Consider the following 26,429-nt stretch of genomic DNA (forward strand, 5'->3'; position numbering starts at 1 on the left):
ATCTCCGACCTTAAGTCGAAAAATCTCGTTTCTGGTTTCATTTATATTTTGATAGTATGTAAATTTGTGATAATTTTCGTGAAAACCGGAAGTCTCTAGCTTAAAACCTGATCACATCGTGTAACTTTGAAGTTGATATAGATGTTGATTCCCATAGGGAACCTGAAAAATTTGTCCCGAATGAGTAAATTTATAATACCAATATAAATGGTCCATTGTTGGACATAAATTTTCCAGGTACATTCCTGATTGCCAGCATTTCACCCCAGTGTGCTAAGTTGGGCTCATCAGTTGGTAAATAGCACACGCACCAAGACGCATGGCTAGTGCATACTGTGGAGGCCACTGCGTAGGCTATTGGAGTCACCGGCAGTGCCAGTGCACTATGAGAGACTCATTACCAAAACATTGATGTCTGCCTGGCCATCAGATGTGCAAGCGTCTTAGTGGATGTGCTATTTACCAACTGATGAACCTAACTTAGCACACTGGGGCGAAACGCTGGCAACCAGGAATGATTTAGCTGGAAAATTTATTATGTCCAATAATGGACCATTTTATATTGGTATTATAACTTTGAAATTGTAAGACAGAATTTAATGAACTTCGAGAAAATCTATTGGAAAATGGGGCATAGTACTCCAATAATATATTAAAGATTTAAGAAAATCTGACTGTTTCATAGCATAAAGAAATATCAGCTTAGTGTATTAAAATAATTTTCATAAATATTTATTAGTTTTATTCTCCAGAAATTAAATATGTAAACATGTTCAAAATTTTTAAAAAGTGAAACAGGATATTTGTCTTGCAATAGCTGTAAACAGAAGTTATGTCAAATGTACAAACAAGAGTAGGACACAAAAGTTGCAATAATAATAATAATAATAATAATAATAATAATAATAATAATAATAATAATAATAATAATGATGATGATGATGATGATGATGATGATGATGATGATGATACCCTTGTTAGCTCACCATTGATGCAATCTGACCAGAAATTTTCAATTTTCAATGGTTCAATATCACCTATTCTTATTTACTCACTCCAAGTTACTCCCCTAAACAAGATACCTCAAACTTTTCTATCAGATGCGGATAAAATACTAAAGAACTAAAGAATTATTACAACTACTAGCAGATGTTCCGGATCATATGATATACACTGAAAGGAAGTATAAAGGCCTCGGTTTGTTTCGCGCCACTTGGGAAGCCAAACTACAGCATATTAACATCTGTAATAAATTACCGCTTGCAAATAACGGCTACATTAATGCAACTAGGAACTTGGAACAAGAACGTACAATTTGTTTGCAAGATCTAGGCATAGAAATGAATGATCGAGTTATGTCCAAAAACAGCCATCTTCCCAATGTAAGGAAGGTCCGACAGATACTACGAGACAGAGAAGTTGTCATGGACGAAGTTGCCGCACAAAGGAAAGGGCGTTGGACTCTTCCAGGAATACATGCCAGGGAACAAATGGATAAGAGATCACCGAGGCTTATCCTGTGCGGAATGGAGAGAGGGCATCAAGATGACATCGAATGTGTGCGCGGTTCGCTTCGTGCCAGGAAGATCCCAGGACAACACCCTCTGTCGGCGTTGCCACAGAGAGCATGAAACTCTTGCCCATGTCCTGGGAGCCTGCCCTCACCGGGAGGTATTGAGAAATTCCCGCCATCATACAATACGACACATGATTGCGACCTCGCTGAGGGATCACGGTTTCACGGTGCACGAAGAGGTCTCTGGCCTAGCTACCGACGGGAGTAACAGGCGTATTGACATGATAGCCTTTCAACCAGCTAGCAAGCAAGGACTAATCTTAGATCCCACGATACGCTTCGAGTCGCACGTTAGCCAGGCCGAAGAGGTGGACGCCGAAAAAAGTCAATTTACCAGCCAACTGTAAACTACTATAAAGATAAATATCACCTATACAATATTTCCGTCCATGGACTCATGATATGATATGGACTCATGATCGGAGCTCGAGGCACAATCCCTAAATTTCTTGTACAGCTATGCGATTCTCTCGGTCTCAGCCAGGGACGACTTCATGACATCGCTATCGCCGCAATACGAGGTTCAGTGACCATACTCCGCAATCATCTATCTAACATCTGAAGAACCGTATTGCAAATTTATTCCCGAGCCTTTTGGTGAATTTTCTACCTGGCACACTAGCAAAGTCAACAGTAACTTAGAAGACAAAATACTGTGTAGTCGACATACTTTGTCCTTGTGGCAGCCTCCGCATGGGGGAAGTTTGTAATAATAATAATAATAATAATAATAATAATAATAATAATAAGATAATCTATCTTGTATCCTATAGTAATAAAAGTGAATTGTTACTAATTTTTCTAGAATGTTTTTAATTCCATATGTCTTTTCCTTTCGAGCACACAATCCCTCTCGCTATTTGGCCCAGGTCGTGCGACAAATCCCTTCTTTCTTCTGTGCTGTGCTCTGGAACAGATATTTCGTCCTTTCTGCATTACTTTCAACTTGCATTACTCGCAACCCGGGCATATTTTTCGTGAAAGATGTGATCCGAGGAACTCTTTTTTCCAACCATGATCTGCGAACATACTTAGCCAGTTTCTTCTCCAATGATGACAGCTTTAAGTTTTGACCGAGACATTGTCTGTCAGAGAAGTACGTGTCACATGGTACTTTCTTTTTGCGGTACCAAAGGCCCTGTCAGAAGAAAATTTTGTATCCGACTGCCATATTTCTTTATGTAAACGTGACATAACGTGAAGAACTCGTCATAACCATAGTTCTCGCAATAATGGTGCAGTGTTTGCCCTCTTCGTAATAACTACAGGTAATTGTGTTGCACATAATGCCAACTTTGAAAGGCGAAGAAGTCTGATGGGAATCTTCCATTTTACAGTATTTCTTCATTTCCTCTCATTTTCCCTTTCTCTGGAGAAACTGGCTCAGGCACATTGTGGTGAGTTACCTGTCTGGCTCAAAGAAACTCATCATATTTTGTGTATTTTCAGTAGAAAAGGACTTTTATTAACACTATCTGATAAGGAGTACACACAAACAGTAACATGACAATGTCGTATAGTCTGTCTTGATTTAGATTAAGAAAACCATCCACGTTGTGCTATCATTGAAGCTTCTAGGAATTTGTCCTATGAATTATGAATACACTTTAAAAAATCTAAAAAGCTCTGATTATCTTCATAGACAAGTAATCTCATTGGGTTTTTCAAAATTGTAGTCAATAAAAAAGTATGCACGTTCCACGACTTAAACACAGACAAACTTGTTTACACTTGCGTGAATTATCGTGGAAATGTTAGCGGGTGCCTTGGTTTGTAGCCATAAACTAGAGCATGGATAATATGCATGTTCTTGTTTGGCCTCCACATCCGTCTGCGAGCAGCCTGATACAGGTGATCGATTTATCGAAATGTACCTCGTCTAAAAATGAAGTAATGGCTGATGACACCTCGTTTGGCCCTTTTCTAGCCTCCGTCTCATTCCATACATAAAATTTTGAATTCTGAATACTGACATCGCTAACACACAGTGCGTAAAATGACATTTGGCGCGAATAGAACGCTTCGCCAATTGATAATTTAGGAAGTGGTTGTACCTGTTGCAAATCAAAGCAGAAGGACATTGTGTAAGCAGATCGGTCCCTCATAAGTTTGTGAAAAGGCTGTGAGCGAATTTTATCTGCTCCCAAATCAGCCAGTAAACGGTTCTTTTTAGCACCTTTTTCAGATTTAATCTGAAAGAGCATTCGAGCGCAGTAACTACAGCATCCATGGATGGTGTCCCAAACCCAATGTTGAACTGTGTACGGAAAATATTCTGGAAGAACCACTTTTTCAGTTTCAGATCCGTGGAAACACTTTCCTACGGGTAAGTAGCTCTCCATGGTGATGGAAAGTGAACGGGCATGCAAGCAATACCACACTGTCAAGTACGATATAAAAATAGTTGGAACAGCCAACAATGCAGGCTGGGAAACATTATCGTTTTGAACCGTTCGCCGTGGTGCACATTATACAATTTGTTCCGAATCATGTTTTTCAGCACTGAATTCCTATGGAAAGGAATACAAAATGACCCGATCTAACTGAACAGCGTTAAAGAGCATATCCGCATCAAAACATATTCTGACCTCGACTGCATTTAATACGTTTTGAAACGATGCTCCTCATATGTCACCAGGCTAACAGAAGGTATTCAAATGATATTTCTCTCCTTTCTCCTTCATAGTGTAAAATGTCATGCAACTTAAGGATATGGTTTCCTGGAGAGCCTCACTTCAGGGTGTCGACCTAAGAAGATCTTTTGCCCCTACTTTGCTCCATATGTTGTGAACCTGCGTGCATTTGGAAATGGCGAATGTGAGGAAAGAAACATTAAGGATGACACAAACACCCAGTCCCCAGGTCAGGGATATTAATCATTTACAATTAAAAACCCCTGACCCGGTCAAGAATCAAACCCGGGTCCGCCCGGTGACACCGCGTGGCCAGACGAGCCTCACATTTAGTTTGTCTGTGTGTCAATTTTAACAATCCAGATGGCAGATCTCTGTTGGTCAGGACGTGTCATTAGATGGAGCATTCTGTCAGATTGATTAGTAGAAGAGACTGAGGAGGATATGGCTGTTTGCTCTGGAAATGATGTGGGGTAGGAAATGAACAAGAATTGACCAAGGGAGGTCAGAATGCCTTTTACGAGCGTGGCAGTATTGTAGAGCCATTCCCTACATCTTCTTAAGACGACGCTTGTCTACAACGTCTTTGCTGGACCAAGAAGACTGCCGATAAAAGTCTCCTCATCTGAAGTGCATATCGCTGATCCGAGTAGCTTACTCTTCGTTAGTGAGCCTGAGGCAGGGAGTCGTGAGTTCCTCAGTTATTCAGAAAGGGAATTGTTTCCAGTAGATGTATCAGTTGTCATGCAGAACATCATTGTTCCCTTGTCCAGGTCGAGGCAAGAGGTACTTCTCTGCCTTGCACAGTTCACAGTCCTTCTTTATATACTGGTCTTGATTGAGTCCAGATCATCTTAGTCTATTCTTCTTTCATGACATCTTGATTTTCACTCATCTTTTCTATCATATTTCTCTGGAATTTCATTTCACTGTTGTGTCTTCCTGGCTGCCTATGTCAACATGGCTCTCCCTTACACATGGGTCGCAGTTGCAGTTAGATGTTCTATGTAGCCAAGTTCTGGCCGATACAGCAGACATCCATCAAACAACACAACTTCACAGAAGCATACATACACAACGAAGCGAGATGACAAAAGTGTGTGACAAATAAAACTGCAGAATTATCCTTGAGGTTTGTGTGCTGTGCCCCGGATAGCAAGGTAAGCTTCATAAGTTTGAAGTTATAAATATCTGAAGGACACTGAAGCCTACTCCTGTCGAATAACACCAATGTCCCCCATCGTCATCGACACTGTGATATGAACACTGCGAGGAGTGGTATGTAAACCAGCGATTAGAAATTGTATCCACCAGACAACATTCGGAACTGCCTAACCACGGTGTTGGCTCTACACTGAAACTATACAGTTGCTGGCCAGGTCAAGGATCTGAGGACCGAGCTCGATAGCTGCAGTCGCTTAAGTGCGGCCAGTATCCAGTATTCGAGAAATAGTAGGTTCGAACCCCACTGTCGGCAGCCCTGAAGGTGGTTTTCCATGGTTTCCCATTTTCACACCAGGCAAATGCTGGGGCTGTACCTTAATTAAGGCCACGGCCGCTTCCTTCCCACTCCTAGCCCTTCCCTGTCCCATCGTCGCCATAAGACCTATCTGTGTCGCTGCGACGTAAAGCAAGTAGCAAAAAGGATCTGAGGGCTGGTTCGAGGTCCATGGTGGTGGTTATTCTTCTAAAAGAGGGGTTGGTGGTGATAATTGTTTTAGAAGGAAGTACAACTAGGCAACCATCCTCTATATAACACTAATGAGAGAGAAAAAATGGAAGGCATCCAATACTTCAAAAAATGAAAGTATCAGCCAAAGAAAGATAAGTGCCACAAAGAATGTGAAAATAAAGGACTCCCTAGGATTTGCAAACCTAATACTGTTGCAGTTGGAAAAGAGTTCATCAAGGAACGTCGGATAGGATATATGAAAGTGAGGAACCTAACTCAAGGAATTGGAAGCAATGCCAGGACTCAGGGCCCTGTGGTTTTCAACCCATGCTCCAAGGTTCAGAGCCCCTGGGGCCCTTTCAGTGACCTCTTACAACAGGCAGGGGATACCGTGGGTGTTCCAATGCCCCCACCCACATGGGGATATTGGTCTAAGTAAAACTAGTCAATTCAGTGTACGTGAGAACAAAGAAATTGCGACCCTGGTCTAGAAAGGGATTTGTTGCGTTGAATCTGCAGGCTTTTGGACCTGGGGGTTTGTTTTGTACACTTAAAAATTTAAAGTATGAAAATATTCTTTGAAATGAGTTTCATTTACCTCGTGACTGCCAGAGAGAGAGTACCGAGACAAAGAAATTACGACTCTCTTAACATCTAGGAAACCGGGCGAGTTAGCCGAGTGCTTGTATCCGGGAGATAGTGGGTTCCAACCCCACTGTCAGTATCCGTGAAGATAGTTTTCCGTGGTTTCCCATTTTTACACCAGGCAAATGCTGGGGCTGTACCTTAATTAACCCTGACAATTACACAGTACGACTTTGTGATGTGTCGTGCGAATGATTGCCATCTAGCGGAGAGTTATCCCCTCTGCTCTTATGCTTCAGTTTCTGAAATTCTGTGTTTTATTTATGTATGTACTGATAGTGTTTGAATCATGATTCCACTTTGAGTATTTGTATATGGATATTTATGTTTAATGGACTCACATTTTCGTTTATCATGGATACACTATTTTCATATTTTATGTTTTTTCTCATTTGCCTATATCAAATTCAGACTTTTTATTGTAGTCACTTCTTGCAACAAAAGTTTTTAAATTGTTCAATATCAAATGGTAATATAGATTTGCTAGCTGAAACAATTCTTGCACATTTTCAGTCATTCCGTTTCCTTGTAAATTAAAATGATCGAATTCAATAAAACTTGCAATTGATGCGAACTATTTCTAGAGCATAATGCGTACCGAAACGTAACTTTAAATAATAGGCTTTGAGTGGCACGTCTTTGAAACGTGTGGTGTAACTAAAGCGATATTTATAGACGTGTTACTGTCAGGGTTAAGGCCATGGCCGCTTCCTTCCCACTCCTAGGTCTTTCCTGTCCCATCGTCGTCATAAGACCTATCTGTGTCGGTGGGATGTAAAAAAAGCAAGTAGCAAAAAAACCATCTGAAAAGAGGCACGAACAAAGACAATACATTTAAAAGAGGGATCAAACTCATGTACCATCAGTTGCCTTGCTACAGTTTGAATTGATTTCTGCGAAACCCTGCACCCATTCCATTCTCTGAAGGGTTGGAATTCTCCCATCACTTACTTCCCATTGTTTGTTAACTGTCAATCTCTGAAACAGCCTTCAGTTTCCATTTCTTGTTATCACATTGCCTGCGGCTCAGAGACTGGGCCAATCGCCACAGAATTGAATACCGCCTTCTACATAGGGTTCGCATCTGGCCATATCCACATGAAGCGCAGAGCCCAAATTAACTGGCACTCGGTTTAGTTTGAAGAACTTCCACTGTGGATTGTTTTAAATCAGTACATCTAATAATTAAAAAGAATATATAGGAAAACAATAGGTGATATATAAATCTTTCACCAGTTGCAGTTCAAGAACCACTGTAACACTTTATGGATTAGCAACGTTGGGAACTTTCACCATGCAGTGCTAATCCCTAAAGTGTTACAGTGGTTCTTGAACTGCAACTGGTGAAAGATTTATACATCACCTATTGTTTTTATGTGATCAGCTGATGATGACCCGGAATAATGGTCGAAACCGGTACTGCTTGTAATCAAATAGGAATGTAACATTACATTTCTTATTGTAGTTGTTTTGAATAGGTGGAACCATTATACAAGGTGTTAGGAGTATACGTGCAGATATTTTGCTAGTCGGTAAAGAAAAATACATCTCAGTACATATGCTGTGTACTTTTTACCTTGTGCTGTTAGTTTACCCATAAATGAGCCAAATATTTCAGGACCTAATGTGTTTTGAACGGCTGTAGTAGGAAACGCCGGTTATGTCATACAGGTCTCGTGTGGCAGAGCATAGGGGAACGTGTTTGTTATCGAAGGCCAGCAATGTCGCCGTGCCTCCCCCATGTCACTCGACAAGTAGGGGTGGTAGATGCACTGTACTCGAAAACCGGTCTAGGGTACTCTGTGAGAAGTACACGAAATCCTTACCGACATATTCACTCTTGTATCTTGCTATTTTGTACTTGTAAAAACTTTATAACGCACTTCATAAACAATACCTAAAATTGTTTAAAATTGTCAAGCTTCAGGACTATGTCCAGTAGCCGGCTACGACAATTAAAACAGTATGCGATGCAGAATATCCGTAGCAGCGAATCAAGTGTTGTGATTTATAAGACGTCAGTGACGGTAATGTTAAGAATGTTAAACTAGTAATACTGTATTTTCCTTCCATGGAATTGCTTGTTGCGAGCATTGCCACAGGGATATTTCCCAATTACCATGTATATTAATGAAAATAATTATCCTAGCTGATAAAAATGACGGGAAATAGTGGGTGGGTGCAGTCTGTGTTGTCTATACTATTTTCAGGTGAACGAAAGAACGGTAGACACTACCTGTAGATTCAATGAAATTGTTATTCATGCCAAAGATTTCAAAGACCACAGTTGCATGCATGCCACGCCGGGCTCAGACGGTTGAGGCAGGTTCAATCCAGTGGTATATGAAGGTGCTCAGCTTCGTGTCTGTAGATTTGATGATGATGACGACGATTGTTGGTGTTTAAAGAGGCCTAACAGCTAGATCATGGGTCCCTAAGGATACAAGGTGCAACAACTAAAACTTCCACTGACTAAATTATAAAACGAATGATGATGAAAAAATGATCATGTATCCAAAACAATCATTGGATCAAATTAACAATTCTGAGATGATGCTTGTCGTCCAAAGAGGTAAAAGAATTTAGGTTACCGGCCCCTCATAATTGTACCAATCGCAGGTAATGTAGACCCATGGTGTATCGCTCATTATGGTGCCACCCACAGGTGACACAGACCTATGGCGCCCGGCAGATCCTCCCGCACGGACACTAGTCCGTGATGCCGTGCACCCACTCCCCCGCATCGGTGGAGTGTACACTATGGTACTAATCACAGACAACGCTTAGACCAATGGTGTTCCTCACATAATGTACTAATCACAAGTAATTTTATTGTTCCAGTTCCTTCATGGCTTGGTCGCCCGTTTAGTCACCTCTTAAGGCAGGCAGGAAATACCGTGGCTGTATTCATCGTCTGCGTCCCCCATCCACCGTAAAAGTGGTTAGCGGGACGTAAAGCAAATAACATTATTATTAAAACTGCCACAGGGTATTTATAATAGAAGGCTTATTGTTGGACAGGAAGTGCCGATAGGTAAAATGATGACTAATTAAGCTGTTCAATTAGAGATTCCATAGTAATAATAATAATAATAACAATAATAATAATAATAATGGTTTTTACATCCCACTAATTACTTCTTATCCCAGGTGTATTCTATTAACATTATCTTAACACGCGGTAGCGTGAACTGTTGTGATTTTTTATTACCACCATCATAGCAAAATGTAGGATGCAGTCATAGTGGAATCGTCTTTGATATGTTTGACATCTGTGAATTTGATAACTCATCCGGTACTGATGAAAGCGAACATCGGCCAGGCTTCAGGTTGATAGCTGCATGTCTGTCACATATAACCTTGTTTACATTTCTCAGATTTATTGATGTGTACGTTTCATGTTTATACACAAAACCTGTTTGTCACACTTCGTCCTTTCGTGCTAACCACAATATGAGGTTACAGCTGACTCATCCCCAACAGCTATACCTGATTCTGGTCTTACACATAGTATTCTGTTGTTAACTACAGCGGCCACGTGTGACGTACATTTCATTTTGTTTCCTCCTAAACCATGCATATTTTACTATTTTTTTCCCTGTCTTTCAGTTCTTAATGACCTGGGACATCGTGTGTTGGCGACTGCTTGTTTATACCCCACCCATCCTGTAGATGAAGATGAAGTATCCTTTACCCAGGAGCATATCATTAATTTTCACAATGCCCATACATGGACAGAAGAAAACTCTCACGCTTTTCGCCAAGATCATTTCCAGCACAGGTTTTCTATAAATCTTTGGGCCGTGATTTTCGGAGATCAACTTCTTGGACTATTGGAGTTGCCTGCATGACTAACTGGCTCTGGTATCACCATTTTCTGCAGTGTTCTCTGACAGAGTGTTTGTTTTTGATTTTGAAGTAAAGGAACTTGGTGCCTTCTATACTTTATTGCATTTAATATGTCTTAATGATGCGATATCACAATTTGATGACGGACATGACTGTTGCATGCGTAACAATTTTCAACAATACAAAATCATCTGACCAATTGGCAATAGGCTTGGAAAGTGCCAACTTCAATTAATGAAATACATTTGCAAAAATTAAAAGTCTCTTCATAACATCTTGCCCCCCTTGAAAGGAGTTCTTTCAACTAACTATTGTAATCTTATACCTATTGTAAAAATACTTATTCTTAACATATGCATTAATACAAAACTCTATACATATATATTTTTATCATTAAAATGAAATAATATTGAAATTATATCGTTGATGAAAAATAACACAAAGATATCACAGGAAATCTTGAATTCAGTTCTCCTTGTCATCCCCTTCAATGGGAAGAGGGCATATTTTCTTGATGCTTCGGGTGAAAGTTCCACCAGCCGTCCGAACGGTGACAACCCTCACCTCACCATCTCGTCCAGGGTGAACTTGAACTATCCTACCTCTGGGCCACTCTAGAGGAGGGATGTTGTCCTCAATTAATAGCACCAAAGAATCAACATCAATACGTCGATTGGTATCATGTCACTTGACGCGTTTTTGCAATTCCTGCAAGTATTCTCGCTGCCATCTCTGCCACAACCGCTGCCGAATTTTCTGCAAGTGCTGCCAACGTGACAAGCGGTTATCGGGTTCTCTCAACAAATACCTTTGCATGGGTTGCACGATTGAGTCACTTAGAAGAAAATGTGCTGGTGTTAAGACTTCTAAATCATTTGGATCATTTGGCAAGGGAGTAAGGGGACGTGAATTTAATACAGCCTCTATATCGCAAAGAATAGTGTAAGTTTCTTCGAAAGTTAGCACGCGTCCCTGTGTTTCAGTCAGCAAATGTCTTTTCATCATCTTTACAGCTGCTTCCCACAATCCCCCAAAGTGGGGTGACGGGGGAGGAATGAAACTCCACTGTATCTGCTGCTGAGCGAGTGAGGAGGTAATGTTCATTGACCCCTTTTCCAAAAAGGACTGGATATCTTGTAGTGCATTGGCTGCTCCAATGAAGTTCTTCCCATTATCAGAGAATGCTGCTTGCACAAACCTCTTCTCGCCGTAAAGCGTTGCAGTGCAGCTAAGAAAGCTTCGGTCGTTAGCTCCAACACCAACTCCAAATGCACTGCCTTGGTACTGAAGCATGTAAATACAGCTACGTAACTCTTGTAAGTATGAATGCGGCCCCTTCTGTGGCTTTCTCTTACAGATATTGGACCTGCATAGTCCACTCCTGTGGTAACAAAGGGTCGAACAACTAATGTAACCCTTTCTTTTGGTAAATCTGCCATGCGTACCTCTGGAACTGTAGCATGGTAACAAAAGCACTTCAGACACCTCTTGACAATCCTTTTTGCTTCTCTTCTGCCGCTGATAGGCCAATATCGTTGTCGAGTTGACGGTAGCAGTTGCTCTGGGGGACAATGCTTCAGACGACGATGTTCATTTTCCATTATCATTCTGGTGATGTGATGATTTGCTGGTAGAAGCACAGGATGTCTCTGTTCTGATGCTAGCTCCGAAAAACGAAGCCTTCCTCCAACCCTAATCAATCCGTCACTATCCAGAAACGGACTGAGTGACTTTAGAGAGCTCTTCTTTGGGAGATCTTGATTATTAATTAAGCAATGTACTACTTGAGGGAATGCTTCTAATTGTGTCCATTTGACTACCTGTTTCTCTGCTTTACAAGTTTCTTGTATTTCTAGTGAACCTTTTTTCCTTTCTGGCGGCTTGAGTTTGCAATTATAAATGAATCTTTGACAATATGCTACTATACGGCATAATTTCGGAAATGACGAGAATTTATTAAGTAGAATGCTGGTTGATGTTGCTGTCAACGTAACTGCTTTGACCTTCAGCTCTGGTAGTTCTGTTTCAAATTCTTCTGAATGCTCTCATTGTTGACGTTGTGTGTGAAGCCAAGAAGGTCCACTCCACCACAGCTTTTTATCTTCGAGTTCTGCTGAAGTAATTCCTCTTGAGAGAAAATCAGCTGGATTTTCAGTCGAAGGAACATGCTTCCAGGTGGTTGCATCAGTGGCTTCTTGAATCTTTGCAATCCTGTTTGCCACAAATGTCTTCAGCAGCCTTGGCTCAGTGTTGATCCATCCCAAAACAATTGTACTGTCACTCCATAATCTGATCTGATTTTTTCTTTCAAAGCACTCACTGTTGTTTTGACAAGTTGAGCAAGAAGAAGGGCTGCCTCCAATTCGAGTCTTGGCAACGAAATGGTTTTTAAAGGAGCTACTTTCGTCTTCGCACAAATAAATTGGAAATGTAGAGACCACTTTGCATTTGACAAACTGCATAAATGCATGCTCCAAAAGCCTTCTCTGAAGAATCACTAAATCCAAACAAATCAAAAGAGCTAGAGCAATTCCCAGGATTTATGTTTCTCATAATTCTGATGTTGTTCATTCTTTCTAATGATGTATAGTACTCGTTCCAAATCTGAAGGTGCTCTCGAGACAATGGCTGATCCCATTCAAATCCATCTACCCATAAGTGTTGCATCAACATCTTCCCTTTGATCAGTACTGGACCCACGAGTCCTAGTGGATCAAAAATCTGTGCGATTTTGGAGGCGACTTCTCTTTTGGATCTTGGCGACTGCTTTGCCAGCTCAACTCGAAACTGAAGGCAATCTTGTGCTGAGTCCCAGAGGAGTCCAAGAGTCTCACTAGCTTCACCTTTGTCTAAAACCAGTAAAGTCCCTTCGTCGCTTTTGCACTCCAAATCCTGCAAGATCTCTTTGCTGTTGGACCTCCATTTCCTCAAATGCATTCCACCACTCTTGAGTATATTTTGTATTTGCCACCGTAGCCCGATCACGTCTTCTAGAATGTCTCCTCCACTTAAGCAGTCATCCATATAACAATCATCGCGAATAGCCTGTGCTGCTGCTGGAAATTCATTTTCATGAAGAGTAGCCAATTCATTTAGGCATCTCATGGCATGGTAAGGTGCTGATGCTGTTCTATATGTTACTGTATTCAACTGATAGATCCTCACAGGGGCTGAAGATTCCTCTTTCCACAAAATCTGCTGGAATGCTCGATCTTCAGGATGGATGAGGATTTGCCAAAACATCTTTTCCACATCTGCCGTCATGACGTACTTATGGCTGCGAAATCTAAGTACAATGTGAAAAAGATCTCGCTGTAAATTAGGTCCTGTCATGAGCTTGACACTGAGTGATCCCGAGTGATGTTTTTGCTGAGGCATCAAATACCACTCTGACCTTTGTGGTGTCACTATCTGGACATACCACTGGTTGATGGGGTATGAAGTATGAATTTGGTACATCTTGATTTTGGTTTCTTTCAATCAAGCTCATATGTCCTAGTTTTTCATATTCATTCATGAAATCTGCATAAGCTGTCTTGAGTTCAGGGTGTCTGCTTAATCTCTTGACTAATGATTCTAGTCTGTTTAGTGCATGTATTCTTGATTCTCCGAGGATGACATCTGGCTTAATAGGGAGCCTTACGATGAATCTACCTGTCGTATCTCTCGAAACGGTGTCAGTGAACTGTCTTTCACTTTCTTCTGATGTGTAATGTTGAATCTCTGGAATTGCTTCTTGTTTCCAAAATTTTTCCATCTGATCTGATAATTGTTGATTGCTAATTTTCATGCATGTTGTTGTTGATCCTTGTTTGTTCTCAAAAGCTTCACCGCCTATAATCCAGCCTAATCGGGTGTTTTGCAGAGCTGGTTGTCCTTCAGCTTAATTCTTGGGTGGGCCTATGACTATTTTCCAATAAAGTCCTGCACCAGTTAACATGTCTATGTCTCCAGGCTTGTTGAATGTGGGATCTGCCAAGCGAATGTCCTTTGGAATAATAATATTGTCCTTCTTGATCTCCAACTGTGGCAATCGTCCTGTTATAGTTGGCAAAACTAGAAATTCTGCTTCCACCTCAAATCCATCATTCCTTGAAGCGAGGTGTACTCTCGTGATCCTTTTTGTTTCCACTTTGGAACAATCTACTCCAATGATCTGTGTGTTTGTCTTGACATTCGGTAAACCAAGTTTCTTATACAGACCTTCCTTTATTAGATTCGACTGAGATCCCGGATCCAATAAGGCTCGGCATGTCATTCTTCTTCCGTGAACATCTTTCACATCAATTAAAGCTGTTGACAAAAGTATTTGTGATGTTATTCCTTTCGCCAAGCTCACATTGAGTGAAGCAGGTGAATGCTGAGATTCGACACACAGGTTTATGGGCACTTGATCTTCTTTGAGATTTTGTTTCTGTTTGTCATCTTCCTCAGCATGTAAAAGTGTGTTGTGAAGAAGTCCACATTTCTTGCATTTTGATCCTCTGCAATTTCTTGCAATATGTCCTGGTTTCAAACAGTTATGACACTGTCCTTTTTCTCGAAGCAGTTTTCTTTTGTCTTCAACTGATCGTTTAATTAATTCTTCACATGTAAAAATGGGGTGACTTCCACCACACAGATTACAGCTTGCCTGAGACGTCGTCATAACAACTTTCTTGCTAGGTTGTCTGTCCTTCGGACTTGCCTTCGCGTTCAATGCCTTGGTTTTGTTATGATTTAAAAGCATAAATGATTGGGAACGCTCAGTTAAAAATTTCAAGAAATCATCCAATGTTGGCATCTTTTCTGGAGTGTTGCCTTTCACCCTTTCCTGCCAGTCTCTTTGCTCAATGAAATCCAGCTGCTTCTTTGTTAGATGAATAACCAATGTGTCCCAATATTGTACCGGTTGCTTCATTGCTTTTAATGAAGCCATGTGAGTTTGAATATGAAATTGTATTTGCTTGAGTGATTCAGATTTGTTCTCTTTAAAAACTGTAGGAAACTTGAAAAGTTCATCTAGATGTGTCTCGATTATCATCATTTGATTATCATATGTATCTACAAGCAAGTTCCACACACTTGTGTAGTTTTCTTCTGAAATGGTGAAACCTTGAATGACTTTGCATGCCTCGCCCTGCAGAAGACCGATCAGATACTGATATTTTTGGATATTTGTTAGTTGAGTATCATTATGAATGGTTGACTCAAAACTGTTCTTAAAAAGCAACCATTTTGTGAATTCGCCATTAAATTCCGGTAATTTAATTTTTGGTCATTTCTGCATTCTTCTGTTATGATGTTGTGGAACTTCCTGTTGATGAACGGCGTTGGTTACCTACTGCCGTGTTCATTTGAGCTTGTAAATTATTTTGAACATCCTCTGCTTCATCTATTATCATTTGCAGTTGTGTAACTGCGCTGAAATAAAGAGATTTAAATAGCTCTCGCTCTCCCTCACATTCCTTTAAACTGTAGTGTAGCTGTTTCATCAGTGATCTCTGTTTCCTCAATTATAATTTGTACTTCTTCAAAAGAATTCCATAGCTCTTCACATTTTTTAATTCTAACCTTCGCCTCTGATTTTGACGTGTCAGCTGTAATCGACTTTATTATTCTTGTTAACGTGCCTTTTACTCGACTACACGATTGTTTCAATTTCATTAGTTGCCACATATTGAAATTAAGGTTATGCTGTGAAAGTTCGAAGGGATTGCGGGAAGGTTATGTACAAGTTCAAAGGAATCGTATTGCTGAATTGAGGTTATATGACAAAGGAGTTTGGATCTTTTATATTTATGACAACAGGAGGATCAATGGACTGGGTATGATGCGCATAGGTATCACCCAAATATCACTATAAAATTTGTCACAAATGGAACATAACAATTGCTTTTACACATATCAAGTGAAAAATCTCTGGCGAATTAATAAATACCGTGGTGGTTTTCCGTGGTTTCTCATTTTCACACTAGGAAAATGCTGGGGCAGTACCTTTATTAAGGCCACGAACGCTTTCTTCCCAATTCTATCCCTTTTCTTTCCCATTGTCGCCATAAGACCTATCTGTGTCGGTGCAAGAAATAGCTAATTTTAAAATTTTATCATATTTAGGACATTATACAATTGTCGAGATCCATTGTTATAAGCGATGAGAAGTATTTTCTGGTCAGACGTTGGTGAGTAGTCAATAATAATAATAATAATAATAATATTTGTTTTACGTCCCATTAACTACTTTTATATCCGACTCGTTGGCAGAACGGTCAGCCTACTGGCCTTCGGTTCAGAGGGTCCCGGGTTCGATTCCCAGCAGGGTAGGGGATTTTAACCTTAATTGGTTAATTCCATTGGCATGGGGGCTGGGTGTATGTGTTGTCTTCATCATCATTTCATCCTCATCATGACGCGCAGGACACCTACGTGTGTCAAATAGAAAGACCTGCACCTGGCGAGCCAATCCCTTCCTGGGATATCCCAGCACTAAAAGCCATACGACATTTCATTTCAACTACTTTTACGGTTTTCGGAGACACTGAGGTGCCGGAATTTAGTCCCGTAGGAGTTCTTTTTTCATGCCAGTAAATCTACTGACACGAGGCTGACATATTTGAGCACCTTCAAATACAACCGGACTGGGCCAGGTTCGAACCTGGGAAGTTGGAGTCAATAGGCCAGCACCTCAACTGTCAGAGCCACTCAGCCCGGCAGGAAGCATGAAATGTAGGTACGTTTAATTTATTAATTTGTATAAAATGTCCATTATTCGTTTGAAGCAAAATCAATCAATCAATCAATCAATACTGATCTGCATTTAGGGCAGTCGCCCAGGTGGCAGATTCCCTATCTGTTGCTTTCCTAGCCTTTTCCGAAATGATTTCAAAGAAATTGGAAATTTATTGAACATCTCCCTTGGTAAGTTATTCCAATCCCTAACTCCCCTTCCTATAAATGAATATTTGCCCCAGTTTATCCTCTTGAATTCCAACTTTATCTTCATATTGTGATCTTTCCTACTTTTATAAACGCCATTCAAACTTATTCGTCTACTAATGTCATTCCACGCCATCTCTCCGCTGACAGCTGGGAACATACCACTTAGTCGAGCAGCTCTTCTTCTTTCTCTCAATTCTTCCCAACCCAAACATTGCAACATTTTTGTAACGCTACTCTTTTGTCGGAAATCACTCAGAACAAATCAAGCTGCTTTTCTTTGGATTTTTTCCAGTTCTTGAATCAGGTAATCCTGGTGAGGGTCCCATACACTGGAACCATACTCTAGTTGGGGTCTTACCAGAGATTTATATGCACTCTCCTTTAAATCCTTACTACAACCCCTAAACACCCTCATAACCATGTGCAGAGATCGGTACCCTTTATTTACAATTCCATTTATGTGATTACCCCAATGAAGATCTTTCCTTATATTAACACCTAGATACTTACAATGATCCCCAAAAGGAACTTTCACCCCATCGATGTGCTTCGATAATTCAAGTCCGATACTACACATTTGGACATCTATCCCATGCATGCCTTCATTAACGCAAAGAACTTTGTGTACATACACGTCAACATGATTTTGCTTCTTTCTTCTACATTTACACAATGCACAACGGGGACCATAGCGTATTTCACATCCCGGGTCGCCTATCCCAACCTTACACTGCAATAATTATATCACACGCTGTACAGATCCCGCACCCACACAGGTTTTCAGGTCATTCCCATATTCAATAGACCATGGGGCTGATGACCACAGATATCCAAATCCCCTAAAGGACGTAACAGCAAAAGGAGCATTACTAACGCTGACAGTTCGATATATCTCCAGGGTCTGAAACCAATGACCAGGGTTGTCTGAGGCTCCTAAGATGGAAACCAAATTCTAACAACCACAAAACCAGTCTGGCGAGAATGTTACGTAACTTGGCCTTCAGCTGTCATTGTAGTTCAGTTGCTCTTAAACACAAGTATGTTACACAACACCTCATGGCATTGCATCGGTAGCGTTCAGCTGTTACAGTAGTACACGTGCTCTTAAACATGGCGCGGATGGCACGTAACTTGCCTGTTATTCATTCACAAGAACAAGGATTATTACCTGTTCTAAAAACATTGTATCCCTTTGCTCTCGAAAATAACTTCCGAGGATTGCTAAAAGTTTTATATATAGTGATTCGTCATATTGTTCTCTATCGCTACAAGAAATATCTGCACGTATACCCCTAACACTCTGTATATCTTATTTCAATTTAATTGTGAACTCAGTTCAGTACGGAACATTATGAAATTCTTATCTTTAAATGACGCAGTGTCCCGCTTATCTTCAAATATTAGATTCTCTTCGCAATATAACTTCTCCTATACATACTGAAAGGAACTAGAAGCATGTACTCTTGGCAAACATGCTCTGTGCGACACTGGGACTGTTTATTTATTATACAGTAGAACCGGTATCGCGGTACTAACAAGAGTTTGAAAGCGCCTATAGACAGTGTTTTAGATGGCAAAAATTAATCTCTGTCCGAGGGTAGTGACAGCATTAGCGAAAGTCACTCAAGTGCATCAAAGAAAGTGAAAGTGCCGCGCAACGTCCTTCCAAACGCGTGCAGCCGGTGACACAAAAGAATTGTAATGACTGGAAATTGGAGAATAAAAACAATAATCCTGATATATACATTAATTTCATGGATACAGTGCTGTTTTTGAAATGAAATGGAAATCCACAGCCTATTTCCGGGTCAGGAATGGAATGAATGAAGGCCCCATCTAGCAGCAAGGTTAGGAATTGTGCCAGCTGTCGAAGCCTGTCACACTCCTCTGGGGCAATGATTAATGAATGCAGATGAAATGATACTGGAGAGTGTTGCTGGAATGAAATATGACAGGGAAAACCGGAGTACCCGGAGAAAAACCTGTCCCAACCCCACTTTGTCCAGTGCAAATCTCACAGGGAGTGACCAGGATTTGAACAACGGAACCCAGCGGTGAGAGGCCAGCGCACTGCTGCCTGAGCCACGGAGGCTGCTGTTTTTTAAAATTTGAGTCCGCCCAGCATCCAAACTTACAATGTTCTTTTGAAATGATTTCAAATGAAACATTTGTACTACAGCCAGCAGTCATCCATAAAATGAACAATGGGTAAGTCATGAATGCAAAATTTGAATGAAGTATCTTCATTAGTAGTGTAAGTACTTTGGGATAAATGTTACAGGAAGAGGAAGATGCCACATCTCAAATTAAATCTCATTCCACAGTCACCATTTATTCCGACTTGAAGTAACTCGTTCTTGGTTGCCACAGTTTCACTCCAGTGTGCAAATTTGGGCTCATCAGTTGGTAAGTGTTAGCTGGGAAATAACAGACCCAGGATAAATATGGGAATAAAGCTAACAGAGTATACACCAGGGGAAGTTTGCTCAAAGCCTAAAGGATATCTTCACAGTCGTCTGCACCGTTTGCCAGCAACATGTGAACAACTCCCAAGTGTCCTTGCTGGGCTGCATAGTGCAGTGCAGTCTTCCCACTACTGTCTTTCTGGTGCACATCAGCTCCAAAGTGAAGTAACAGCTGGACTATATCTGCTTTCCCCATCGAGGCTGCACAGTGCAAAGCAGTCGTTCCTTCACGAACATCATCTGTTTCATTACACAATAACGTTTCAACGATATCCAAATGACCTCCGAAAGCAGCGTGATCCAGCGCTGTCTTTCCCTCCTTGTCTTCATAATGCATGTCGACCCCACAACATAAGAACAATTCAACAACATCCAGATGTCCAGCCTGAGCAGCCAGGTGGAAGGGAAGTTTCCCTTCATAATCCTGGTCTCCAAGGCCTGCCCCGGCAGAGAGTAACAACTCGATGACGGGTATATTTCCACCTATGGCAGCGTGGTGCAGGACTGTCTTGCCATCCTTGTCCTTAACCAGCACATCTGCTCTTGTCCTTTCCTCTTCATGGCACAACAACATCTGGACAGCATCCACATGTCCAGCAAGTGCAGCATAGTGGAGGGCGGTTCTTCCATCAGTGTCTGGTTGCTGCACATCGATCCCACTGTTCAGTAGCACTCGTACGATATCTAAGTGTCCACCAATGGTAGCATAGTGCAATGCTGTCTTGCCCTCACTGTCTACGCAAGATATATCGACTCTGAAAGTCCGCAACATTTGAACGATGTCTAAATGTCCCCTGTATGCAGCGTAGTGCAATGCAGATCTTCCCCCGTTATCTTGAGCCTTCACCTCGGCTCCACTTGACAACAGCAAATAGACAATACTCAAGCGGCCGCCATGAGCAGCACAGTGCAAGGCTGTCATGCCCTCGTTATCCCTGTCTCGTGTACTTGCACCAGCCGACAGTAACACTTGGACAATCTCCGTGTGTCCTGCTAGAGAAGCGTAGTGAAGCGCCGCTTTACCTTCACTGTCCTCATGGTGAACTGCTGCTCCCTGGTTTACCAACAGCTGAACAACATCCAAATACCCTTCATTGGCAGCATAATGAAGAGCAGTTCTTCCATTTTCATCTTCATTCTCTATCTCTGCTTCGTTGTTGAGCAGAACCTGCACTATGTCCGAATGTCCTCCCAGAGCAGCCATGTGTAAAGGACTCCAGGAATGGCAGTCTCGTTCCTGCATGTCTGCACCTTTGGACAGTAACATGTCCACTACATCCAAATGTCCTACCATGACAGCATAGAACAGTGGAGTTCTTCTATCCTTATCTTTCTTTAACACATCGGCATCATTCACCAATAACCTCTGGACAAGATCAGAAAACCCTGCCAATACTGCATAGTGCAGTGCAGTCCTACCATCAACATCGGGCTGATCTATGTCCGCACCACTGGACAGCAAGATCTGCATGATATCTCCATGTCTTCCTACCACAGCATAGTGCAAGGCAGTCTTACCTTTCCCATCTGCACCATTACACAGCAACATGTTGACGACTGCTAAGTGCCCTCCTTTCACTGCATAGAGCATGGCAGTTGACTGTTCATCACTCCTGTCTCCATGCTCCAACATCACTCTCACCATATCCGTGTGTCCTGCAAATGCTTCATCCTGTAATGCACTTCTGCCATTCTTATCCTTCTCCTGGACATCTGTACCAGCAGACAATAAAGCGTACTGCAGAGAGGACCTTTCTTCACTGTCCTTCTCGAGGACATTTGCGCTGTTCTTTAGCAATACCTGGACCACGTCCGAGAGACCTCGTTGGGCAGCGAGGTGTAGTACAGTCTTCCCTTCAACGTCCTTCTCCAGGACGTCTGCACCATTCACAAGCAATGTCTGGACCACGTCCGAGTGACCTCGTTGGGCAGCGAGGTGTAGTACAGTCTTCCCTTCAACGTCCTTCTCCAGGACGTCTGCACCATTCACGAGCAACGTCTGAACCACTTCCGAGTGACCTCCTTGGGCAGCGAGGTGCAATGCGGTCTTCCCTTCACCGTCCTTCTCCAGGACGTTGGCACCATTCACGAGCAACGTCTGAACCACTTCCGAGTGACCTCCTAGGGCAGCGAGGTGCAATGCGGTCTTCCCTTCACCGTCCTTCTCCAGGACGTCGGCACCACTCACGAGCAACGCCTGAACCACTTCCAAGTGACCTCCTTGGGCAGCGAGGTGCAGTGGAGTGTTTCCCCTGCTATCTCTGTCCTGTACATCAGCTCCATTATCTAATAACACCCGAACAACATTTAAATGCCCTTCCTGTGCTCCATAGAGCAGAGCAGTCATCTCCCTATCGTCCATAGGTGGCACATCAGCTTCAGCAACCTTTGGAACGAGCATCAGATGACCCGCCTGGAACTCGTAGAGGAATGTTGTCAGGTCGTCATTTGCATGCTGGGCCATTCCTGGCAAAGTAAACATAACTGTGGAAACGTGCTCTCTCTGAGCAGCCTTGTGTAAAGAATGTTTCTCGCAGTAATCCCGCGCGTGCACATCTGCCTCGTTCTGGAGCAGTAGTTTCACTATGGTAGAATGCCCTTTCTCTGCAGCATAGTGCAGTGCAGTCTTTCTTCCAACATCTCCAGCCTCAACATGTGCACCGCTAAGCAGCAACAGTTGTCCCACATTAAAGTGCCCACTCTGTGCAGCGTAGTGCAGTGCAGTCTTGCCCCCCTTGTCAGTACTGTGTATGTCTGCTCCCCTCTGCAGCAACACTCTTGCAACCTCTGTACGTCCGCTCTGAGCAGCTCTGTGCAGGGCGCTCTTCCCGGAGTTCTCGGTGGCCAACACATCGGCTCCGTGGTCCAGTAACATCTCCACTATGCGAGTGTGCCCACTCTGAGCGGCGCAGTGCAGCGCAGTCTTCATTCCTACTTGACGCGCCCTTACTTCTGCTCCAAACCTCAGCAACACTTGCACGACATCGGCATAACCACGGCTTGCCGCACACTGCAGCGGTGTGATCCCCCATCTGTTGGTAGTGTGCACGTCAGCTGCGTGCTTTAGCAACAGCTCTACTGCTCTCGTATTGCCACACATTGAGGCTTCAAATAAAGACGTGTGGCCAGTGAAACCCGGAGGATATTCGCCGTTCACATACAGAGAGGCATCTTTGGTCTGCACGACTCTCGTCAGTTGTTCCAGGTCATGTGCTGCTATCGATAAGTGCAAGGCATACCCTATGTCGTACAAATGAAGTTCAAAGCCCATGCGATCAAAGACCCTCCGCGTATCCTCGGTATTGGCTTGTGCAGCAGAAACAATGCTGTCCCTTACTACTCTGTTAACCACCTGTGCATTCAACTGACAGAGGTTTGGTTTACCAGTGTTGTAGCTCAGAAGCAGTATCACAGCTTCCCATGCCTTTGCCTTGTCTGCGTAATGTAGAGGACTCCACTCCATCACCATGTCGCGCACGCTGGCCCCTCTGCCATCTCCCAACAGCTGGCGTACAATCTGTCCTCGTCCGTGCGAGGCAGCCAAGTGCAGTGCTAATCGGCCACCATCATCGACGCTGTCCGCAGAATGGAGCAACTTGTGTATGCTCTCGCTGTCACCTCTCAGTACGGCTTGATGAAGGTCCAGGTTATGGGCCAACATGTGGTCGAACAGTAGCCGCACACTGTCCAGCTCCCACATCACCTCATACTTGTTGACCCCCAGCCCTAGGGCATTACACACTTTCTTCACAAAGCCTACAACACCGGAAGACATCTTCTTTCTGTCTTCTTTGAACTGCTGCATGAACCACAACGCAACTAAATATTCAGAGAACAAATTATGAACAAATCTAGGTCTACCCTCAACGACGTTCTCGATTATTCCAAGTCTCTGCTTCTCAATGTCTTCAATATGTTCTTGCTCTTTCAGCTCAAGATCAGAAATGCCAAGTATTCTCCGCTGCTCCTCACTCAACCTGGAGAGCAATGCACACTTAATGTGCAAGTCCATGAAGAACTTGCGTTTTTTCTCGAGATCGTCTCTTACAGCTTGATTTGTAGTATCCACTCTGTTCTTCTCGAAATAAATCTCCTGCTTTATGGTGAAGAAGTTCTCGTACAGTTCGTGCAGGTTCATCTTGAGGGCTCCGTACCGGACACCTGAGAACGGAAACCTGTTGGCGATGATATCCGCTACCAATCGTGCATGCAGGGGAACGTCGCAGATCTGACGTCCGGACATCATGATCTGCTCCAGAATGTGTTCCACTTGCTCTGTCAGCCCTCGTTGGTGCAAATAGTCTGCCAAATACTGTGCTTGCTGCTGCTTGGAGAAGGGCTGCAGGATCAAAGGCAGCGTTGAGAGATGTTCCAGCAAATAATCTTGCAGTACAGTTCGACTCGTAACCCATACTTCCTTCACCTTTGTGCCTTGCAGGAGCAACTCTATTATTGCCAATAGATGGTCTTTGTATGCCGGGGAAACTTCATCAACTGCATCCAAGTATACACAGACACTTCCTGTCTTATAAAGGCCATTCAGCAACAGTTCCTTTGCCATCTTGGGACATGTGGACTCTGCAGCTCTGCCTGCTTTCAGCAGCATCTCCACGATGTGGTCAAGCGTTATATCTCCAGGATTCAAGCTATACAAAAATGGCGAACAGTAGTTCAATGATACAAGTATTGTCCAATAATGGGAGAATTTCTTCTTGTGAACCACTGCTAGGTGCTTCAGCAGGGTAGATTTTCCAATTCCTGGCTGACCAGTTACGAGTCGAAGCCTGTCCTTCCAGTCTCCAGCAAGGTTTTCTTCATGTACACAAGCCTCTTCCATATCCGCACATGTGCTAGACATGGATTCGGTGAACTGTCTTGGTACGCTGTCTCTGCCGTAGCTCTGCTTCCAGGTGAGACATGCTCCCTGGTATGTCACCCAGTGGACGTTCTTGGTGGCTTCCCACTGTCTACATAATTCTTCATACAGCGCCTGATCTTTCTGGCAGTGACCAACACTGGACATTATTACCGTGCTTGAAGGAAGGTCTGCCTGTTGACCGTGAGGAAACAGTGATACAGCAAATATATCGTCCGGGTGTTCCACTTTGAGCACTTCTTCCTGCAGCAATATAGCATGCGATAGACTGCGCCCGATGTATGTCTTGCCAACAGAGGGCAAAGGATGCCCCAGAAACACACTTTCTCCCTTCAGGACAGTAGCTATTGTTCTGCTGGTGAGTAGACTTTCCCCCAGCTGAGAGAGAACAACCTCTTCTCCTTGGAAGTGAACTCTGGTCCTCAGGACGTGTTCCTGACACTGTCGGGTCAGGTCATAGATGCACCATTCATCTTCAATGTACTTGTATCTGGCGGGTAGACCCAGTCGCTGGCCTGACACCACCACCACTCTCCTCACCGCTTGTTCGAGACGACTCAAGAAACTGACATCACACTTGTTGTCTGTAATGACAATCAGCGAATCGCAATGACCTGTTACACACACACTTTCCACAGCACTTAAACTCTTGTGTAAATCAGATGCTGTGATCAATAAATATGGATCTTTGCGAAGCAGGGCCCACACTTTGAGACACCTCAAGTTCCCGTCGACATTGGGAACACCAACATTGAAGAGAGAACCTTCAGCAAAAAGTGTTACACATTCTACCTCAAATACATGTTCTAATTCCTGCAGTGTCTGGACCACTCCGTTGTTTAGTTGATCTCTCAGGGCTGTCCACCAATGGGGCGAGTTCCGGGCCAAGAGGCAATCTTCCTCGGCCCACCATCGCTCCATGGACGAGAGGAAGGTTCTGTATAGGATACAAGTTTCCTCCCCCACTTCTCGTCGAACCAGGTCGAGAACCCCCTCGGCATTGTTCTGTTCACTGAAGATGATCAGTTTACGCAGAAATGTATGGTATCTGTACTCGTCTTCACAGTGCTGTCGGAGGCTCCACACTTCTTTGTCGTCAGGACCAAAGGAGAATATGGAGCCTGCATTCTGTGCCGTGCCCAAAATGTGCTCCATTCCGCATGGTTCATGTTCGCTGTGTTTGTGTTCCACTGGACTGTTGGTGTACAATATGAAGTAAAAGTCATCAAAGGATGATGATTTAAAGATCTCCAAATTGTCGGTACAGCGGCCACTCTGGATCTCGCAGTATGACTCGTAATACTTGGTGATGCTGAAGCTGCCAGTCTTCTGAACCAGGGCCTGAATCGAGACTTGTGATGCTCTCTCTTTGTGCTTGAGCTGAACACAGTAGCACGAGCCCGAGTATATGAAGATATCGTCAAACGCTCCCAAGCCGCTCACGTTACTGCCCAGAACAAATTCCTCCTCGGAGCCAAGGAGGCGCAGATACAAGAGAGCACACAGGCCGTACTCGTACTTCTGACCCCACGTGGTTGCAGCTCCGCCGGTCTTCTTGTAATGCTGCCTACGACAGAGAGACACAAAGTGAGTTTTATCTTGTCCCAAGACTACCACACTAGTATCTATAGTAAAAACTTAACCTATAAACATGGTAATGGGCAGTTGCAGTGTTTGAGTGACCTTTCCATATAATTCAAAGGGATAAGTCTCTTACCACAGCTTGTCATGGAAACCGTGGACTACCAGTAGGAGCTTCTATATTTGGCATAAAGTGCAGATCTTTCTGGCAGTA

At 42.9% G+C, this 26,429-nt stretch overlaps 1 protein-coding gene across 1 annotated transcript; it reads right to left on the reverse strand.

The window, feature by feature from the left end:
• Positions 1 to 19,611: 19,611 nt before the first annotated feature.
• Positions 19,612 to 23,612, reverse strand: LOC136886801 (serine/threonine-protein phosphatase 6 regulatory ankyrin repeat subunit B-like). Its single transcript, XM_067159607.2, has one exon. It carries the CDS (start codon positions 23,561 to 23,563, stop codon positions 19,787 to 19,789), a length of 3,777 nt encoding a protein of 1,258 aa, XP_067015708.2. The 5' UTR covers positions 23,564 to 23,612; the 3' UTR covers positions 19,612 to 19,786.
• Positions 23,613 to 26,429: the final 2,817 nt, after the last annotated feature.

Source organism: Anabrus simplex, chromosome X, assembly GCF_040414725.1.
Source record: "Anabrus simplex isolate iqAnaSimp1 chromosome X, ASM4041472v1, whole genome shotgun sequence".
In the NCBI taxonomy this organism is placed as follows: domain Eukaryota; kingdom Metazoa; phylum Arthropoda; class Insecta; order Orthoptera; family Tettigoniidae; genus Anabrus; species Anabrus simplex.